General features: G+C 40.3%; 1 protein-coding gene and 2 long non-coding RNA genes across 10 annotated transcripts in view; 2 read left to right on the top strand and 1 right to left on the bottom strand.

The window, feature by feature from the left end:
- Positions 1-545: 545 nt before the first annotated feature.
- The window catches only part of mical3a (microtubule associated monooxygenase, calponin and LIM domain containing 3a), an 80,137-nt gene continuing 60,802 nt past the window's right edge, over positions 546-19,880 (bottom strand). For 3 of the 8 annotated variants that reach the window (XM_015050998.1, XM_015051031.1, XM_015051037.1), the window contains 10 exons: positions 18,923-19,099; positions 15,328-15,378; positions 13,990-14,097; positions 12,513-12,606; positions 6,473-6,538; positions 5,370-5,411; positions 3,910-4,009; positions 1,932-2,005; positions 983-1,195; positions 546-918 (listed from right to left, as the gene is read on the bottom strand). In XM_015050998.1, coding sequence (XP_014906484.1) covers positions 1,011-1,195; positions 1,932-2,005; positions 3,910-4,009; positions 5,370-5,411; positions 6,473-6,538; positions 12,513-12,606; positions 13,990-14,097; positions 15,328-15,378; positions 18,923-19,099 — 897 coding nt within the window. In that variant the 3' untranslated portion in view covers positions 546-918; positions 983-1,010. Of the gene's footprint in view, positions 919-977; positions 1,196-1,931; positions 2,006-3,909; positions 4,010-5,369; positions 5,412-6,472; positions 6,539-10,785; positions 10,837-11,590; positions 11,642-12,512; positions 12,607-13,989; positions 14,098-15,327; positions 15,379-18,922; positions 19,100-19,880 lie in introns of all 8 variants that reach the window. The other 5 variants (XM_015051016.1, XM_015051049.1, XM_015051007.1 and 2 more) reach the window with 4 other exon arrangements.
- On the top strand, positions 830-10,147 carry LOC106958926 (uncharacterized). Its single transcript, XR_001427250.1, has 2 exons — positions 830-902; positions 8,824-10,147. It is a non-coding gene; the product is annotated as an uncharacterized LOC106958926 (long non-coding RNA).
- LOC106958930 (uncharacterized) overlaps positions 15,971-19,880 on the top strand; it is a 33,289-nt gene continuing 29,379 nt past the window's right edge. Inside the window, exon 1 of the long non-coding RNA XR_001427254.1 lies at positions 15,971-17,567. This is a non-coding gene — a long non-coding RNA (uncharacterized LOC106958930). The remainder of the gene's footprint in view (positions 17,568-19,880) is intronic.

The following is a 19,880-nucleotide window of genomic DNA, read 5'->3' as shown; positions in this document are numbered from 1 at the left end:
CAGACCTCTGCTGGTATAACGACATCACACCGATGACACGGCTCCCTCCATCAGCCGCCTCCCGCAGCGCCATCAATAGCCACCCGATAATCAAACGCCTTTCTGTAAACTTTTACTGTCAGTGTGATTTACCGTAAAACGGCGGCTCTCCCGGAGAGGCCGGGCGTTATCGAGTCTGAGAAATGATTAAAGACACGTCAAGTTGCTCCGCTGCATGAGCCTGCAGCCGCATTACTGACACGCAATGGCTTCAGAGTGCAGGAGGGTTATGCAGAAGATAATGAGATCCTGGGCACTCTCCTGTGAATGCAACAGGAAAAAGTGTTCATCTTTTAAAAGCAAGCATAGAAATATAAAAAAAGAACTAAAAAAGGTGGCCAGAGTTAATGAATTCTTAGTGTTGACTCACTAAACAGTGGAGGAGGACAAAAACATGGCCGTTCGGTGTGTGTGTGGTTCATTAGGATAAACACTCTGTCATTAAACACACCTCTGCAGGAATTGTTGTTCAACACATCTATACACAAAAACTTTACAATGTCTTTACATCAGCAGGACTGAACTGATTCTTCCCTTTATAAAGTCTCCACACATTGTCCCTGCGGGCCTGAAAGGATCCTCTTCAAGGCTGCGATGATAAACTAGTGAACATGAACTCGGCTCTCCTCCCACACAGAGGGAGAGGAACCCAACTGCAGAGTGATTAAGTTGGACCGCCTTCAGGCGGGGATCTGGAACGCTGCGTCAGTGTCAGAGGCAGCCGTGGCGAGTTTGTTGTGTTGGAAACAGATCTACACATTCAGTGCTGTAGGTGTGACAGTTCCGGATCGTTTGCTCGTGTCTATCTTCAGACGACTTGAGTGGAGTTTGCGCTGCTGCTTGACGAGACAAACCTTGTGTGTGTGTGTGTGTGTGTGTGTATGTATGTGCATGTATGTATGTGTGTGTGTGTGTGTGTGTGTATGTATGTGCATGTATGTATGTGTGTGTGTGTGTGTGTGTGTCAGCTTTCAGGCCCAGTTCAGGCTGAATCCCTTAGAGAGCATGACTGCCTCCAGGTCCTTGTCCTCCTCCTTTTCCCGAAGTCTCTGCTCCTCCAGCAGGGCCACCAGGGCGTCGCGCTGCTCCACCACCTCCAGCATTTCATTCAGGATCTGCTTTTCCTGAGCCAGCTCCTTCTCGGTTTTCAGGTGGTCTGAGGAGAGAAAAGTGGAAGAGATTTACAAAAACATCCAGAGTTCAGGAAGTGACCAACAAACCAGGAGCATCTCAATTAGGGCTGAAACTGTTAATCTGATTAATTGTGATTATTGAAATAATCGTCACCTAACTTAGTAACTGATTAATGGTTTTAGAGTAATATACAAACTCCAAACAGGCAATTTGCTGTAAAAACACTCGGAGCTGTAATTAAACCAAAACTGTACAAAACACACACATACATTTTGCATATAAGATTATAAACACCTTTGTATGTAAATATGTTTTAGCCAAAACTCCTAAAGTGGCAGTTATAGCTTCACCTGGTTAGGATTTACTACAGGAATGCTGCCATTTTCTTATTTAAAAAAATAATTGAACCATATGTTTATTTGCTTCTGTTAATGTATTTGTAATATTGCATAAAAAGGTTAAATGAAAAATCTGTAGAATGTGGCAAGTTTTATCCTGATTAATTGATTACTAAAGTAGTTGCAGCCCTAATCTCAACAGATTCAAATCTATCAAATAAATGATAAAGCATTTATCTGACAAGTTGAGATGCTTAAAAACTATGGAGCAGTTTAAATATGTTGTTTTCAGTTCTATTTTAAATAAAATGAATCTTAATTCAATTTGATTAAACATACTTTATTGACGCCAAAAGGAAATTAAATGTTGTTTTAACTCGTATTATATTAAAACCAACAGCATTTGGCTGCAGTTTTCACCTTCCACAGCCATTCGCTCCCGGAGCTCCTGCTGCAGCCGACTCTGCCGGTCCTCCAGCTCCAGCTCTCTGGCACTTTGACACAGAACCACAGAAGAAGAAATAAGTTTGAGGCTTTAACATGACAAAACATGATAAAAAGTTTAAAAGAAAATGTATCTGATAAGCAGAGCAAACTTCAAATCATGGTTTTGAGAGTTTATTTAATAGATCAACACAAAGTAAAGCAAAACTGTGTTAGAAATGAAACCTGGACAGTGTGATGGAAGTGAAACTTTATGCAGATCAGATCTCCAGCTCCAGCTCAGGCTGGGGGGAGAACATTCTCCCAGCTCTGAATAATTACACTGTTCTGTCATAAAATCTAATGACAACAAACTGAAGTTTGTGGCTTCAACATGAATAATTCAGAGGGTGTGAAATCTTGTCCAAGGCCGTAAAAATCCAGCAGATTCCAAGCAAATTTACTCACTTTTGTTAAATAAACAATTCTTAGTTCTTCAAAGCAAGACAGATTTAATCCAGAAGCTTTCAGAACATGTAACAAGATAAAACCATAAGTGAATGAGTTTGTTTAAGAATATAATAGTTATTTCAGTAAATAGGTAGCAAGTTGAATTGCATTCTCATAAAAGAAAGCAGAGATTAGATGAAAAATGAACAGAATAAACCCTGACGGTTTGATGATCCGCTGAGCCGCCCCGGTTCAGGACTCCGGGGAAGATGATATTTATTGGCTGACAGTGAAACATCTTTATTATTGCAGACATTAGCAGCCGGCTGCTGAGACCTGGAGCCGTCTGAAGGCTGCGTTGATCTACAGACCTTCTCAAACCAGAAGTTTTATTTGAGATTAATAAAACAAAAAAATCAGAATCTGGAGAAAATGTAAACAAATCAAACACAAATTATATTAAAGCTGAAATTTCCTTCTTCTACTGTCGTTGAGTTTATACGTGTCCCTTTAAATCAGTGTTTTTCAACCACTGTGCCGTGGAAATTATCCAATTTCACCTACGGTACGTATTTTCCAGATGAAAAGCCGCTACTTTTTCCCTAAGCTTTGAACCATGCGGCTTAGCCCTGGGCGGCTTTTCTGTGTATTTTTCTTCAACCACCAGGGGGCTCTTTAGCATGAAGTGAATCATTCGAAGTCAAAATTGTAAATCAAAGAAGAATGTGCTAATTTTCATTTNGAACAAGGTGAACAAGGTGATGAAGGTGAACCTCCATCCCAATCTCAGGTCTTCTGCAACCGTCTTCCTGCTGGAGAAAACCATCCCCACAGCATGATGCTGCCACCACCATGTTTAACCACTGGGATGACGTGGTCAGGGGCCAAAAGCTCCACTCATCTGAGCAGAGAGCCTTCTTCTGCATGTTTGGTGGTTTGTGACAAACTGCAAACAAGAAGACTTGGATTTCCCATGAGATTGTATTTATATTCAAACCTCTTTATTAAGAAGAGATTTGTGGAGTATTTTTACCAATTAGGGACATTCAAAGACAGATTTCATTAACATTTTGTTTACTGTTGAGCAAGTACAACAAACAACCCCCCAAAATTTAAAAGTCACAAAAAACACATTTTTGCCTTTAATTTAATGGATGGTCCACAAGTTGCTTAAATTTCCCAATTTTGGCCTTTGAGGCAAAAAGCTTAGACACACTGAGGTGGAGTCATAAAATTCCCTCATAAATCTCCTAAAAATGATGAAAAACGGTTCTGCTTAGCAACACTTTTACATCATGTTTATGGCCAACCATAAATGCTTTAATTTCTCAGGTCTGAGTGGTGTTGTAAAATGTAAAATGACAACAGCACAATAAGATTTTAATTAGTTTTTTTCAGGTAGTAAAAACAAAAAATGAAAAAAGATTAACACAAAACCGTCTCCATATTCCAGTGTAAACTGTGTCTTCTGTGGATGCAAAACAGTTTGATAACATAAATAGTTTTTGCACAATAATTTACTTACAATATCATGAGTTCTGACTCATAGCGGACCAGGGCGTTCTTCTCCTGCACCAGCTTGAACCACTCCTGCATCAGCTTCGGGTCGTCCTTCTTGCTCATACCTGGAGGACGGGAGCAGAAGGTGAGGACAGGGCGACCAGAGGTCGGGATGTTACACAGACGGGGGCCGAGACAGGCACAGAGACAGCCAAGCCGGGTGTCCTTGCTGAGGAATGGTTGGTGGAAGGAGGAACTGACACCAGCGTGCTCAGTCGGGCCATACATGACGATGATGGCACGCAGAGCGGGGGAAGAGCCCATGGTTGTAGTGGATGTGTACACTTCTGCTTAGTGTACACACTAAGAGCAAACAGCCCACATTCACACACACCCACACACACACACAACCACCTGTTGTTACCATATTGAGTTTGTGTTACCCAGTTTGGCCAGTGTGCTACATACAGCCGCCCCTCCTCGAAGATTTTAGTCTTCTTTTTAAACTTAGTCTTAAAAGTTTGAAAAGAACAAGAAAATAATGAACTGCTTGTTTTTGAGAAAATAAAAACCACAATAAATCATTTCCAAACATTTTCCACCTTTAAAGTGATTTAGATCCATTTACAGTTCAACTCAGAATAAGCAAACGTGTTGCATAAAGAGCTGCTGTAAAATGTTTGTCTGCCAAGCGGCACAAAGAAGAACCTGATACCTGCTGTGAAACACGGAGGTGGTAGCATCATGATCTGGGGTTATTCTTCTGCAGATTAACTGATAATTCTGTCAAAGTGGATTAGAAGAGACTAAATACTAGTCAAAACCTTTAGATGCTCAAAAGCTGAAAATTATTTTAAAAATGCTTTTTATCAAGCTGAAGAACATAAAATACTAGTTTGCTTCGTACAAACAAATCTGTTTGTTTCCCAGTAGAACAGCAGGAGCTGCATCACATTAAGAAGGTGGAACAAGTCTGGACATTATTTACCATCCTAAATCTTAAAAAAAAAAAAAAAGTAGAGTCTATGTAAAATTTCCACAAATGTTTCACATAAAGCCCCACAAGTTGGAACAAAACCTTTTAGACCCCATTAATGCTCAGCAGTTAGAGGGCAGAAAGTAAGAAATACATCTACTCTTTGCACATGTTCTACTAAAAGTTTAAAATGTTCATGAAATGACTCAGCCCTCGTATCGAGTCTGCCTCAGGGGAAAGCATGGTCAGAGCCACCGGCGTCATGCACTGCATTCAGAACAGCCACAATCTCCGACTTCATTCCTGCTTTGTTCTGCAAAGAGCGGTCTATGCAGCATGCCTGGGGAGGTCTGATGCTGGTGTGATGAAACTTTTCATTCATCTCCCTGCAGCAGGTGGAGCCGAGGAGTTTCAATCAAACACCAGAAGGGAACCCTTGACGCAGCATGACATACTTAGCTGGGTTAGAGGAGACTCTTGCAAAATGAAAAGGAAAAAAAACGTCGTACACAAATAAACGGCATGGCTGTGGTCTCCAGGATGGAGCTGAGCTATTGACAGAAACAGAGACGGACACAGCTGAGGAACAGCGCATCAAACTGAAAGCAGAACAATTACCAAATCAAAACTGATCTTTCTAACATAGTCTGCATCTTTTCATTCCTAAACCACAGAAAAGGTCCACCACCAACAACCCTCAGCATAAACTGTTAAAATCTGGGACAAAACAGCAAAAACAACCACAGAAACACAGAAACACACTGGTTTCCTCACACTCAGGCAGAGTTACGTCTCACAGCTGTTAGATACAGAGACAAACCAGGCGGTGCATTAAACTTTAAGACTTGCTCTGGGTAAGATCTGATGTCAAACTGTCACAGCATGCAACTTTTTCAGTCCTCAAATACACACTTGTCTGTGAGCTTCCAGGTATTCATACTGAAGAAAGAATATGCATATTTAAAGGGCACAATTCCCAACAGCAACAGCAAAAATGGGATAAATACAGATTAGCCAAACAGCAAAAAGAAACATGCTGTTGATTAAAAACATGTCTGGATAGTTTTCCCCTTGATTGGACTGCAGAGTTTCACAACTAAAGCAGGGAAATATTTCCTCAGGCAACATTTTAAATTTGCTGGGAAATACTCAACCCTGGATTGTGTTTAATTGCTGTTGAACATTTGCAGTAAAAATAATATAATTACTTTTCATTGTGTAACTGTGTGGTTCTACTCAGACGTCGGCCATTTTGGAGGACATGTCAGACGCTGCTGCATGAGCAACACCACCAAGGTGTTTGTTCAATACAGTTATTGAACAAACACCTGCAGCCGTTACTTGGAGACTGACTGAACTTTTCATGTTGATGTTAACAGTGTTTGGACAACACTTCCTCTTTAGCATTCCTTGTGTCTGCTTTACTGATATGTTTAAACTTTAGCAGCATCACCACTAACGTTTGGTACTCTGACGTGTTGCTATCGTTTCTGTTATTGTGAGTAACTGAAGTCAAACATTAGGGGAAACAAAGTAACCCAGAGCTGGAGAGCCTTACGACTGAGAAGGCGACCTGCCACAACTCTGGAAACATGCAGCAAGGTGGCGTTACCTTCAGAGGAACAGCAAGGGCAGAGGGAGAGCGGTCTCCGGCGAGGCACCCCCACAAAGGGCTCAACTTCCACAAGACGGGGGGAAGTAATGAGAGGGAGGGACACAGATGGTGCAGAAGCCAAGGAGAAGGAAGCATGAGAGGATAATGTAGAAGAAAGAACAGGACACCACAAAAGCACAAAGATGGGGAAGGAAGGGGAAGGAGGTAAGGAAGAAAATATCAAGGAGAAAAGTCAACAGAGGACAGAGATATGGAGGAGAAGACCAATCCCCTACAGAGAAGAGCTGGGAGAGATAAGCTGTGGTGTGAAAAATGAAAAAGGGTAAAAACACAGAAGGGAAACAAGTGAAAACAACAAATCCACACAACCGAGCTGGAAAAAATAAGCCTCCCGTTTGATCTTCCATTTGCAGCTCCACAGATAAACTTCAATTAGGTGGCAGCTCCCTGTGTCAGTAATAAAATGGAAATAGCCTACAACATATGGTCAGTGTTTATCAAAGCACATAAAATAATTTAACACCATTACTCCAGCCGCTACTGATCACCAGGGTATCCATGGCGTTCACACACACACTGATAATTGCTTTGTCTTTAAAGAGCCTCTCTGGGTAAATACCTGCCTGAACACGTTTAGACCACCCACCCTAATGTGTTGCCAGACTTTTGAAGTTTGGAGACTTTTGAAGTGCAAATTGGGATTTATTTTTCTAATTTGCTTTCAGTGAAGAGATTTTCCAAAGAAAAGAGGAACGATTGTAAACAGCATGGGCTCCTTTAATTAAAGTCCAAATAATGAAGGTAAAGCATGTTGTTCAGACAATTCGATCAGGATGCGGAGCTGATTGTGTGGGACGTAGTTAGCAGGTTTTACGGCTGGTGGTTGAAGAGTTTTAAGGCCTGAATGTTGGATAATAATGACAAGAGACTATCACAGAGAAAAGAGAAAAGCTGCAGACTAGAATATGTGCTTTGGAAAGACTGGAGTCTTAATGGCTTTTTAATGGCTTCCTCAAATTATGCAAATATTTTTGGAAATGCATGCTCAATAGATTTTTATCTGAACAGGAATAATTAACTCATCTGATTCCATTTTTATGGAAAACTAAATCTAAAGGAAAACAAGTAAATGGTTCCTGTATCACCTGCAGGGCTAAAACGTAACAGCAGTTAATCAACTACACACACTACAGACGCCATAGCAACAGGCGTCCGGTTGTCTTGGTAACAGAGTGAACTGTGTGATTCCTGGTTCTCCTACAGTCAGTTCCATTATTTTAACATCTTCTTTGGATTGTTGTGTTTACTGGTGATGAAGTGGAGCAGTGGAGCCCAAAGTGGGTCCTGGAGGGCCGGCGTCCTGCATGTTTTATTCTCTCCCTGGTTTAACACACCTGGATCCAAAGATGGCTCACTGGAGGCCTAAGAGGAACATTGACAAGCTGAAAAGTTTGTTACTACCACCAGGTAGAGAACTAAAAACCTGCAGGATGCCGGAGGGATTCAGACATAAACTTTTTGAGTTTCAAATTATGCAATGAACCCTGATTATAAATAAAAAAACCTTATTTTAAGATGCACCATTTGGTTTGGGTTTCAAACTAATCCATCTCAGTTGGGATCGGACTGCTTCACCTGATCGCTCTTTTGCTCTTAATGATACTTTCACTTGTGTTTAACTGTTAACTACTTTGTTTCATTTCTAATATTTTTTTATTCTTCTTACTCTTATTTCAGCTCTGCTGTTTTTGAAGTGTTTTATAAATTATGTTGACTGAAAAACTCTGTTCAGCATTCATGCATAGTGCATGAGCCCAACAGTTAAATGGGAAAACAAGCTGGTTGTAAAGAGATGAAACGGCACGCCTCTGGTCAAGCGGATACAGCGAGGAACATTAAAATGCTCACCTTTAAAATCTCCACACAATCACCTGTCAACAAGCAGCAGGATGAAAACACACAAATCCCACACAAACCTGAGGAAACACACACGTCTCCCGGCTCTCGCTGAGATTCCACGACTCGAAATCAAACTACTGGCCTCTCTCAAAAACACTGCTGAGCTCACAGAACGCATGAGGAGAAAAAGATGGATTCCTCCGCAACACGACAGCAACAGACAACATCAAGTCTTAACCCAGATGGGCTTCCATGTTGCAACTACACTTCAGACTCAGCTGCCGCCGTTAAAGGGTTAAAACACTGATCTATCAGGACGGAGAACAGAAACACTCGGAGTGAAGCAACTGAGCAGGAATGAGGAAGCAACTATTGGGGATATAAAGCAGAAGTACAGCAGCACAGAGCCAGACCAGCCAGTTCATGGAGGTTATATAAGACTTTTGTAGTGTGTGTGTGTGTGTGTGTGCGTGTGTGTGTGTGTGTGTGTGAAGGAGGGCTGAATTTCATGTGCATTTCCAATTTACATATTCTATCTTAAATATGTAAATGAATTAACGGAGGGCTGAGATGAAACAAACTGGAAAACTGGAGTAATTGGATAAATTTAATCACAAGAATATAAATTTTAGAGTCAACCCAAACAGGTAGCTTAGAGCTCATGTATCAAAAATCCCCTTCGTAACATAGTCTGGTGTCTTTGATTTATTTTTAAATAATCCCTTTAAAAGATAAGGCATCCATTTCAATTCCTGGTTTTAAAATTTAAAATGATGAAAGAAAAGAAAAGATCAATCCTATCTGTAGATCAATCCCTTCTGTCGGTCCATGACAGGATTGGTAAAAAATATATATACATGTTATTTACCAATCCTGTCGGAGGAATTATATGCATCCAAAACTCGGAGCCGTTTGGGGCAAACAGGGTTGTAAAAAGTGCTTCTATTATAAACAGACCCAGAAAAATACACACATTTATGTTGCTGAGCAGGAAACCGTGTGGCTGCTGCATGATTGGCTGACAGAGTTTAGACAGTAAAACTCTCCTGAGCATCAAACTGGGGTCTCAATCGGTGATTTTTTATGAGTTTATGACAAAACGTCCTGCCGGTGACGTTGTCCAGCAGATCTCCAGTGAGCCTTACAGGTATGACTTACTGCAACGAACCTCATGTTGGTTACCTTCAGTTTGAATCTGGCATCAGAATCAAACTGTGAATCTGATGCCAAACATTTAGGAATCTCTGTCGATCTTTCCTCCCAGCAGCTGTTAGACTTTATAACAAACTAAATCAGTGTTTACATCCCTGCTGGCACCAAACAGTCATTTATTCTGCTTCTGCTCATTTTACATAACATTTCTGCTGTTGCTGCACATCTGTTTTTCTGATATACTGCACTCTAAACACGCTGTTGTCTTTTTAATGTTCAACACATAAATATTATGTACAGTAAACAAAACCTCATTTGCACATCATCCCTTGGATTGAGAGTATTTCTATTAATAACTACACAATATTATATGTTATAATCATGTACTGTATATTATTATTGTTGTTGTTGTGTGTGTGTATATATATTTATTTAACACTTTTGGACCTTCAGTGGATCCTACATGTCTTGATGCAGCTGTTACACCTGCATCTTCACTCTGTGGGATAATAACAGTTATTTCTACTCTATTCTATCCATCTATAGATGTCATAGTTGACATCTATAGATGTCATAGTTGACATCTATGGCTCTAACTTTAGATGCAGTCTTCTCTCAACGTCCCATATTTGACATATCCTCAGTCTGTGGCTTTGACTATCTTTAGGTACATTCATGTCTGCATGTCAGGAGCTCTGCACTCTGCTCACAATTTGTTTAACTGTAATGTGTTTTTTATGGTATTTATTTATGGCTTTAAAGATGCAATAAATGTATCGACTCAAAATGAATTCCAGACTGGGACAAAAACAAATCCTCATTGGGGCATGCCTCCTTTTCTATTTAAAATAGATTCCTGCAGCCATAAAATAATGTTTTAGTATTTTGCTGTTGTATGGTTGTCAGCGTCTCCTTGTGCATTTTGCTCAGATTCCTGCTGCCGTCTGTACTGAACAATCTGCATAACAAGGACTGACACATAGCAGCTAATCTTCTATTCCCTCATTCCTTATTCATAACTTCATGATCTTTATAAAAACAGTGTCTGATCTCTGGTGTGACAAGTGTCCCGACTAGAAACCCAGCGAGGGATGAAGGTGGAGAGGTTAAGGAGCACGAACAGTGCAAAGGCTAAAAAGCCACCAGACACTAAAGGTAGACATGTGGGGTACAAAGCTCAAGTAGTAAAACAAATAGGGGAAGGAGAGCTTGGGTTAGCTATTGGATTAGTTTTAAAGCGACAGATTTGAAATACATACCGCCCAGATGCAAGTCCAGGATTTCACTGTAATTAGAATCTCCCCAATAGTCTACAATGACAGGGTAGATTAGAGATAGGAGTTACTTTACACGACCCCAAACTGGGCATCCAAACACAAACACACAGACCAAAAATCTTCAACAGCATGTCATGCAAACACACAGACACGCTGCAGCGACACTCAGAACAAAGAGAGTTGGGCAGGACGCACCACAGTGTGTTCTGCAGTGCAGGAATCAACGCAAACTTGCATTTACCAGATATATTAAACAGAAAGTTGCATAGATTTGCTGTATTGCTGTTTATGGGGTGAATTTTTGTTCAGTTTTAGAGTCAAATGTATTGAAGAAATTCAGTTTGAGGTTAGTTTGGATGACAAACTAACTGTGGAAACCAGTTTTAACAGATAAGCTTCAGAGGGCTCCAAACAAATCTCAGCAAATATCTGCAGCATTTCACAAAGATATTTGCAGAGACTCTTCTAAAACAGAAGAAGCTGCCAAAGTTCTAACTGGCAAACTGGATGCCAAACATTCTGTTTGCAGTTTAGAGATTGATCAAGGTGCAGAAACTCTCCTCATTAAGAGGCAGCGAGCGGCTAAGCATCCAGATTGAGCACAGACAAATCTATGTGGGGACACACATTCTCCTGATCGCATGCAGCGCTGCACTTCGACGATGGCACACATGTGATGAACAAACAGAGATCAACATGTTTGGAGATGGAGAACTGCTGCTGTGTGTCACCACAGATGGAGACAACATGACAGTGTGCAAAACGGAAACCCAAGTAGATCTGATACCTGATCTTCTTTTGTGCTGTTTGGGTAATGTACAAGTACCTTTATACAAGCCTTTAAGAGAGTAAAGCAGTGCACATGTTAAAATACATTGCAACATCTGATTGTATGAATATTGGATGGGAGACATAAATCTGGCTGCTGGAAAATGGAAAAGATTTAAGTAACTTTATGTTAGTATTGGCGTAAACAAAACAATGTAGGCGTCCCTGCTTCAACAGGCTTCTGAAGATCTGGACCAGATATTTCAGATCCAGGACACATCTGGAACATACAGGACACCTGAGGACACCTGAGGACACCTGAGGACACCTGTGGACACCTGTGGACACCTGAGGACACCTGAGGACACCTGAGGACACCTGAGGACACCTGAGGACACCTGAGGACACTCCTGGAAGATAATTTGTTTGAGCTACAAGCTAACTGAAAAGAAAATGATGATACGCCCTCTAGACAGTGGAAGTAATACATTGTGTTACAGATTGTCTGTGATAGCCACTTGCCAACATGATTTTAAGATCAACAGCAGTTTCATTTTCTGTCTGATTTTACATTGGTAGAACTAAATAAACTGTAAATGTGGACAGCGGCGTGAGAATCATGACTGCAGCGGCGGATTGTGTGGTTTTCAGGTTTTCAGATATCACTGTTATTCCCTTTGGAGCATCTATAAAAGGTTTAACCGATAATGACATGAAGATAAAATGAGGTCTTGGATGGGGGAACCAGTGGGACGCCGACTGTGAAAGGAGATTTAACTGTCAGGCATGAAAAAATCCCTTTAAAATATTAATAAAAAGCAAATAATAAAAGTGGTGACAGCAATTAGCTTTCTAACTGCCGATGTCATGTCGAATTTGTGGTGATATTAAAAGATAAGCTGGTAAAAATGAGCGAGTATGAAAGTTTAATAAGTTGTTACCTGCTTCTCCCCGCAGTGCTTTCTCCACGGCGACACCGCGCTCCTCCAGCTGCCGCTGCTTCTCCTCCACCTGCTCCAGCTGCCTCTGGATGATCTGCGCAGACATATCAAGAATTAACGGCTCAGAGGAAGGAACAGACCAGACATGCCAAATATTCAATTCACATATTTAAATAAATCCACCTCATAAAGTACATCTCACTGCAGCTGTGGAGGAATGAAATGCAACCTGGCCCTTCATCATCCCATAAACGTCGAAGTGAATCTAATGGTCCATACTGAACCAGGACTGGCCGTTTTAAACGGGACTTAAGGCAATTCAGAGTACAAAAAAAAAAAAAAAAAAGCTGCTGGAAATGGGAGAAAAAATGAGCAACAACAGCTGCAATGAATTAAGACAGAAATGTACCAGCTACCACAACACACACAAAAAGTTTGGTATTAAATTCATAAGGCTGCATCTCAGTAAATTAAAAAACTCAAAAAGCTGAACTTTTTACACACAAAGTGATATATTTAAAGTGTTTATTTTGTTCATTTTGATGATTCTGGCCTGCAGCCAATGAAAATGTCAGTTTCACAACAAAACAACAAGGATGAATGCTGCCATGAGTTGTTCAGTGGGGAATCAAACACTCTCCAAAAGGAAGGTAAGCCACTGCAGGCTGGTCCATGGAAAGTTTAGTGGAAGGAAAAGCTGTGGAGCCAAGAGGGATAATCACAGCCCTGAAAGGATTCTGAAGCAAAACCCACTAAGCCCTTCCTGAACCATTCCAGCTTCAATCACCATGGTAACACCGATGTAAACCCAGTTGTCAAGATACCAGAACCACCAATGCAGGTGAGCTGATCAAAGCAAGCTGGACTTCCTGAACAGCTGAGCAGAACCAGAGGCTGATCTGCTTCCTGCCACGATGCACTGATGCAGGAGTTCATGCAAAAGGAGCCCAGTCCAGAGTGCAGACACTGTTCACATGTCTGGATTAAAAATATGATTTATATTCCAGTTTTCTGAGAAGACGAATTTCAGGTTTCCCTTTCATCGTAAAAAAAAAAATAAAAAAGCAGTGAGTGTGAAAATATGCAAAGTCTTACCTTTTAAATTGAATTACTGAAATAAATTGCCTCTCAAAATTCTAACATGCTTATATACTGACATATATAAGCATGCAGAAAGATTTTCTGTTTGGCTGTGACAGACAGGAAAAACTAAATGCTGAGCAGAAACGAGGCAAAACAGCCAAACAGCCTGAGGGAAGCAGGCAGCTTAGAGCTGAGTCAGAACCCTGAAGGTCCGAATCCCAAACACTTTCCTAAATGAGCCACGCAGCTGGGCTCAGGCCGCAGCAGCTGGGTCACGCTGAACAGCACATATGGTATCAAGACGCAAAAGAGAAGAGAAAAGCAGCCGGAGCTCCGATAATTCAGCTTAAAACCCTGAGATGACATCAGGACAGATTTACTTTGAGCCGTGTACCTGCGCGCGATGCAGCCGTTTGAGCTCCTCCTGCTTCGCCTGTCGCCGGGCGGCTTTCTGGACTCTGCGTGTGAGCTTGGCATTCAGCTCCTCCTCTGTGTAGGTTTTCTGGTAGAGAACAGAAAATATGACTCAGAGAATCTCTTTTATAAAAGTTTCAGACTGGAAGCCGCAGAAGGAGCCTGAAACTTCAGAACATCAACAGCAGAAAGGGAAACAGGACGGTGGAAGGTGAGGCGGGGATTCACCGGACTGGTTTTCTAAAAGAACGGAAATTTACTGAAAAACATCTCGAGGTTTGAATTAACATGTAAATAAGCTTAAACACCACAATTTGCAGAATCGCTAATTAAAGTAAACTCATAATAACATGAGAATAAAGTTGTAATATTACCAGAAAAAAAAATAATAGTAGGAGAATGAAGTAGTAATTTTATAACAGTAACACAAAAAGCATTAAAAATTAAAATGAGGAATGTTGAGTATATTGTAAAGTCTTACTTCTGAATAAGTTTTACAAAGATGAAATTTAACTCATCAGCATCAAATTATTATCAGGATTTTGTGCAAACGAATGAATTTTTTCAAAGAAAGAGATTCGGACTCATCCACGATTCTTTATCATTAAAATGTCTTTTCTTCTCACGTAATCTGACAACTTGTATTCTGATAAAATTGCATGTTTATTTTCTAATGTTATGACTTTATTCTCATTCTTTTTTAACACTTCATTGTACCAGATTAATAATCCTTTACAAGCAAATAAAAGACAATATTTGTAATAAATTAAGTGATATAGAATTTTATCTAATTTCTATCTTTCAGGTAATTGAAATCTGCGGCATCTTTTCTGTACTTCTAGTCTTGAAAAATAATAAAATCACAAATTTCCAGACTCCATAGAAACCACAGATTGGAGATGCTCTTTTATAGGATGAATTACAGTTTGCTTATTTAAAAATGGCTGGAATTTTCTCGTTTTCAGATGACTTGCTGGGACATGAAAAGCTTTCATAAATAAGAAGAAAGGAGTAAAGGCAGCGAGGCAGAACAAGCTGCTCCAGTCGGCTCACTGGAGTAAATCCACACGACAGATGAATATTTACGACATAAACGTCAGAAGGAAGAGGAAGACAGAGATGCAGTCTCATCAGAGTGACCAGTAGAGCGAGCTTTTAGGAAGGAGTCACGTTTTAGAGCATCCAGCAGTGAGAGAGCGAGCGCCGTTTATTAGTTGTGGGCCAGAAACACGCAGCTTGTTACGACAGCGAACTGTGCAGAAGTGGAGGAGCGAGGAGTGGAGGGAGTTTTCAACAGGAAAGGATGTAATACTGCTACCTTTGTGGCGTACGATCTCTTGAACGCCAGCGCGTGAGGAACATAAACAGACTTGATGAAGACAAGACAGAAAACAGGGAGGAAAACAGACATGATACAGACGACATGATTAAATGGGTTAATGATCACGTTAACCCTCTTATGACCAACCTGTCGGCGCCGACAGGATTCCGCATGTGTAATTCCCATTACCGTAATTTATGAACAGTTCAACATATCAAAAAAATTCCAAAAGTGCAGAAAAGCTGAGACATTGCGCTTTCAGGGCATATATGATATATTACGGTAGCCACCCGGGAAAGTTTGATATGAGCTTGACCAATCACAAGAAAGATTCTCCGATATGTCATATTTGTCACCCAACCTACTCTGTATCGTAACTCCTGAACAGTTGGTCGCATTCAAAAAATTCAAAAAGTACTAGAAAGTGCATAAAATAACCTTTCCAACGATGTATCACATGTGCATGTTGCAGCAGATATTAGAGTAAATATTTTCGTTACGGGATTTCCCTGCGGAGCTCCGTGTTGTATCAACGGAGTAGCGGTGCGAGAGAGAGAGAGAAAACGGCAGAGCACGAGGTGAAGGCGCGCATAAAATTATGGAAATGTCTAAAAGAAAATCCACCAAACTGATAAAGGTTCACTGCCTTCAGACTGATGTCTGAAGGCAGTGAACATAAGAGACATATAACCAGCTTATGTAAAATATTTGTACAAGCTAACGTTAGTCATATGAATGCTGCACAGCTATTGGCTAACTGTTAGCTCCATCTTGATTCCTGCATAATTTGTGCAATAATTATTTATTATGCTGAAAATAAAATCGTGGTCTTCCAAAAATAATGTCCTAAGTAATATTTTTACCCAAAGTGATTTTGGCAAAAAGGAAAAAAATAAAAATCACCAAGACTTTTTTCTCTGCCAAAAGATGAATTGTGAAAACAACAACAAATCAACCAAGTGAGGGATTGGTGACCTGTCCAGTGTGTCCCCTGCCTCTTGCTCCTGACCACTGGAGAAGGGCAGGACCCTTTCAACCTGAAGTCTGATAGATAAAGTATGAATGGATCAAGAGTGAGATTCTGTCTGCATCTTGAGAGGAACTGCTTTAGAGCCTACCACAAAAAATGAAAACGCCTGAAATAATTTAATAAAAAACAGGCATTAAAACTTGTAAATTGGAGGCCAGGCTTCACAGTTTTCTCAGCATTTATGTAATGTAGTTGAAAGTTGAAATTGTTCATCTGAAATTGTTTGCCCCTGTCATCAGAAAGTTTTTGTTCAGCAATAAACCTGAAAATTTCAATTCCGATTTTTGTTTTTTTTCTCTTTAAACTGTTTATACTCAATTTTTAATAGACAGAAATGTTAAATAACTATTGAATACTGAAAGCTGAGGTTGTTCTGGAAAAAAGAGCAAAAATTCAGACTAATTGCACATTTTTTGAGAATTTTACAGCCATAAAATCAGAAAAATACCAGGCGCCCCAGTTACAATTATGGTCTTAAGAGGGTTAAACAGCTCAAAATCAAAACAGTAAGGGACAACTCAGGTGGTAAAAAAAATCAAAATAGGCAATGTTAATAACCCATAACGTGACAGCTAGACACAGAATCATCACAAAAGTATTTCTCCCCTTACAGATTTCTTCATAAAAAATTTAAATATCCCAGTAGTTTTTTGTTGAGTTTTAATAGCCAAACAGGCCTGATGAGGTAGAACCTGCCTGACAGCGTAAAGTTGGCTAAGATCTAAAAAAGCAACACAACATGTACAAAAAAAAAATCTAAGAACAGATGAGAATAAAGTCATCAACATTTATTCGTCTGGAAAAACAATAAATCGGCCCCAATTTCCTAGATTTTGGATGATTGCTGATTGGCCAATAACATGAGAGACCAATATTATCCATGGATCTTATCCACTGCTGCATGATCTGAAACTCAGCCACTTTAGCTCTGCAGTGAGACGGAGCCGCCTGACAGATCCGCCACCAGGTCACATCTACATGTGAAACCTTTCAGGCAAAAAAAAAGATGATATCGGCAAAATCAGCATCACCAGGTGAGTCTTTTAGAGATGGGTGATCGCTCAGAAAGCTGCTATGGATGCACTCCACGTTAAAAAGTTACAAAGATGTATTTACTCCATCAGCCCCACATGCAAAACTCTGCAGGCCTCACTTGGTCATGGTTCACCAAAAAACATCTTGAGCTGAAGACGTTTGGGAAAATAAAGTTTACATCTCAAACTAATAGCGTTTTAAAAAAGAAAATCAAACCTACAGAAAAATACGCATGTGGCGTCTGAATTTGGCGCTTGATTGTGTGTGATCAAATGTTTCAGGGTTTTGATGTTGATCTGGAGGATGAATCAGATCTGCTGCCACAATGGGGATGGGAATTACAATAGGCACTTTGGCCAGAGTTTTGAAATCAGGGAACATTTCTCCTGTTGAAGTGATCAGAAGTCAGGAAGACGGAAAATATTCAGTTATCGCGACTCTTAGTCTGGCCTCGATTTTGCAGCTTTAAGCTCAACAGCACACCAGCAAATCCACTTCCAGATGGTTTTGGGGTGTCCTAGTCAAAGTATGGACTTTAACACAAATGTCCGTTTGTGGTTATTTGACATTAAACAGGACTTCCATCCTGGAAAACTCTCAAATATGGCTGAATTTAAACAATTCTGCCAAAAATCCACCTCAGTGATTTTACAATCTCAAGCAGCTGTTGGGTCACATTATAACAGCAGGAGGTTGGTTTGCATTGCTGTTTCATTAACACATGAAAAAAACAGAAGAAATCTGTAGGAGAGTAAATATTTTCACAGCTGTGTAATTCTATCTAAAACTACAACAAAACACCAAACTATAAAACAGTAGAAGATAAAATGGGACAGTTTCAGCTGTAAACCTCCATCTGAACAGATCAACTGACAGAGAGGAAAACTGCAACCATGACAGTGACTAGAGTTCATCAGATCCCGTGAGGCCTGGGAGGCATGCTGCTGTGAATTCAGATCACTTTTCACCGTTTCGATATCCATTTCTGTCTCCTAGCGTCGTCATCACAATGCAGAAAACTAAAAGGGAGCCTGTCAATAGTTTCAAACGGTTAAAAAATTCATGCCTCTGGCCCTGAACTCCACTGTGTCTAAAAAACAAGGACACACACACGGACTGAGCTGCAGCGGGAGAATCATTCTGAATTTCACAACTTGATGAATGCAAATCCATTGAAATGAAAGAGCTTTTCGAAAATGTGAGGTTTTTGTGAACCTCATATGATATATTGAGGCCTGCATACAGAAAAACAAAAAATCAGCCATTAGAAGAATTTTCCCAACTTTTTCCCCAATCAAGCCTGATGAAGATGTTTAAGATCTCTGATTGGGCTTCTCCAGACCTTGGAGACGGGTTCATGTCCTAATTTGGCGCCATGATTAGTTTTGGGATCTCTTGAGGAGAAAGAAGTAAACATTTCTCATTTTGAGGCTTTATTGTAAAAACGTTAAAAATACCTAAGGTGAGATTTAAAAGCCAAAACCATATTTGAAACTCAGAATCATTTCCCCTCATGCTGCGTAATACCTCCTCATCGTCTTTCTCCTTTTCTTGGTCAAGCTCCTTCTCTGGCTCCCTTTCTTTCTGCCTCTCTTTCACTCTCTTTTTCCTCTTTATCTCCCTCCTCCTCTCCTTTTCCAGTCTCTCCTCCTTCATTGCCTCCTTCTGCATCCCTGACACTAGGTCAAAGATGTCCACATGCCGCTAAGAGTGGAAGAAATTATTAAAAACAAATATGAAAAAAGTGAGCTTTTCAAAACAAACAGGGGGTATAACAGTAATATTCAGTTCCTGAAGGAAGTTTAAAGCAGCAGTGATTCATATTTTGTATAATAATCTGAATAAAACGAAGGTTAAATTTAATATTTCACTTTTCAACAAATTCAAAACATCGGATGTTTACTATGTTAGAATCGTAGCGAACAGAAACCTGATGAAGTATTCACTCCCCTTTACTTTTATATTTATTTCAAATAAATAAACAACAAAAGAAAAACTACTTTCAGTTATTTGGTAGCTAAATATAACAGGTTAAACTGACTGAATACAGAAGCACACCACTTTTACATTTTTATCAAGAAAAACCAATACAACTAACCACTGCTCTGTTTTGGCCAATCACTTGAAATCCCAGTAATATTAAAGTCAGGGGCGGATCTACTGGGGTGGCATGGGGTGGCAGTTGCCACCCCTAAGGAGAGCCTCGCCACCCCTGTTGCCACCCCAGCTAGCGACAATGAATTCAATAAATAGTTATGGCAAATCGGACATAAGCGCATGAAACTCACTCTTTTTTTCGACAACATTGAATGCAACACAATGTAACCTGACACCCACTGCTAAGTAGCGGGAAGTGCGAGAGAAGGACAGAGCGCCAGCAGCATTGATGGATATATATATTATTGGACTGGACATTACGTGATTTATCGTACGTCACACATGCGCCATTGCTGTCCATTGAGTCAGGAATATCGGTGGTCAGGAA

This window comes from Poecilia latipinna, unplaced genomic scaffold, assembly GCF_001443285.1.
Source record: "Poecilia latipinna isolate Pla-1442-1.1 unplaced genomic scaffold, P_latipinna-1.0 Scaffold50, whole genome shotgun sequence".
Classification (NCBI taxonomy): Eukaryota; Metazoa; Chordata; class Actinopteri; order Cyprinodontiformes; family Poeciliidae; genus Poecilia; species Poecilia latipinna.
This window is presented reverse-complemented; position numbering and strand designations above follow the sequence as displayed.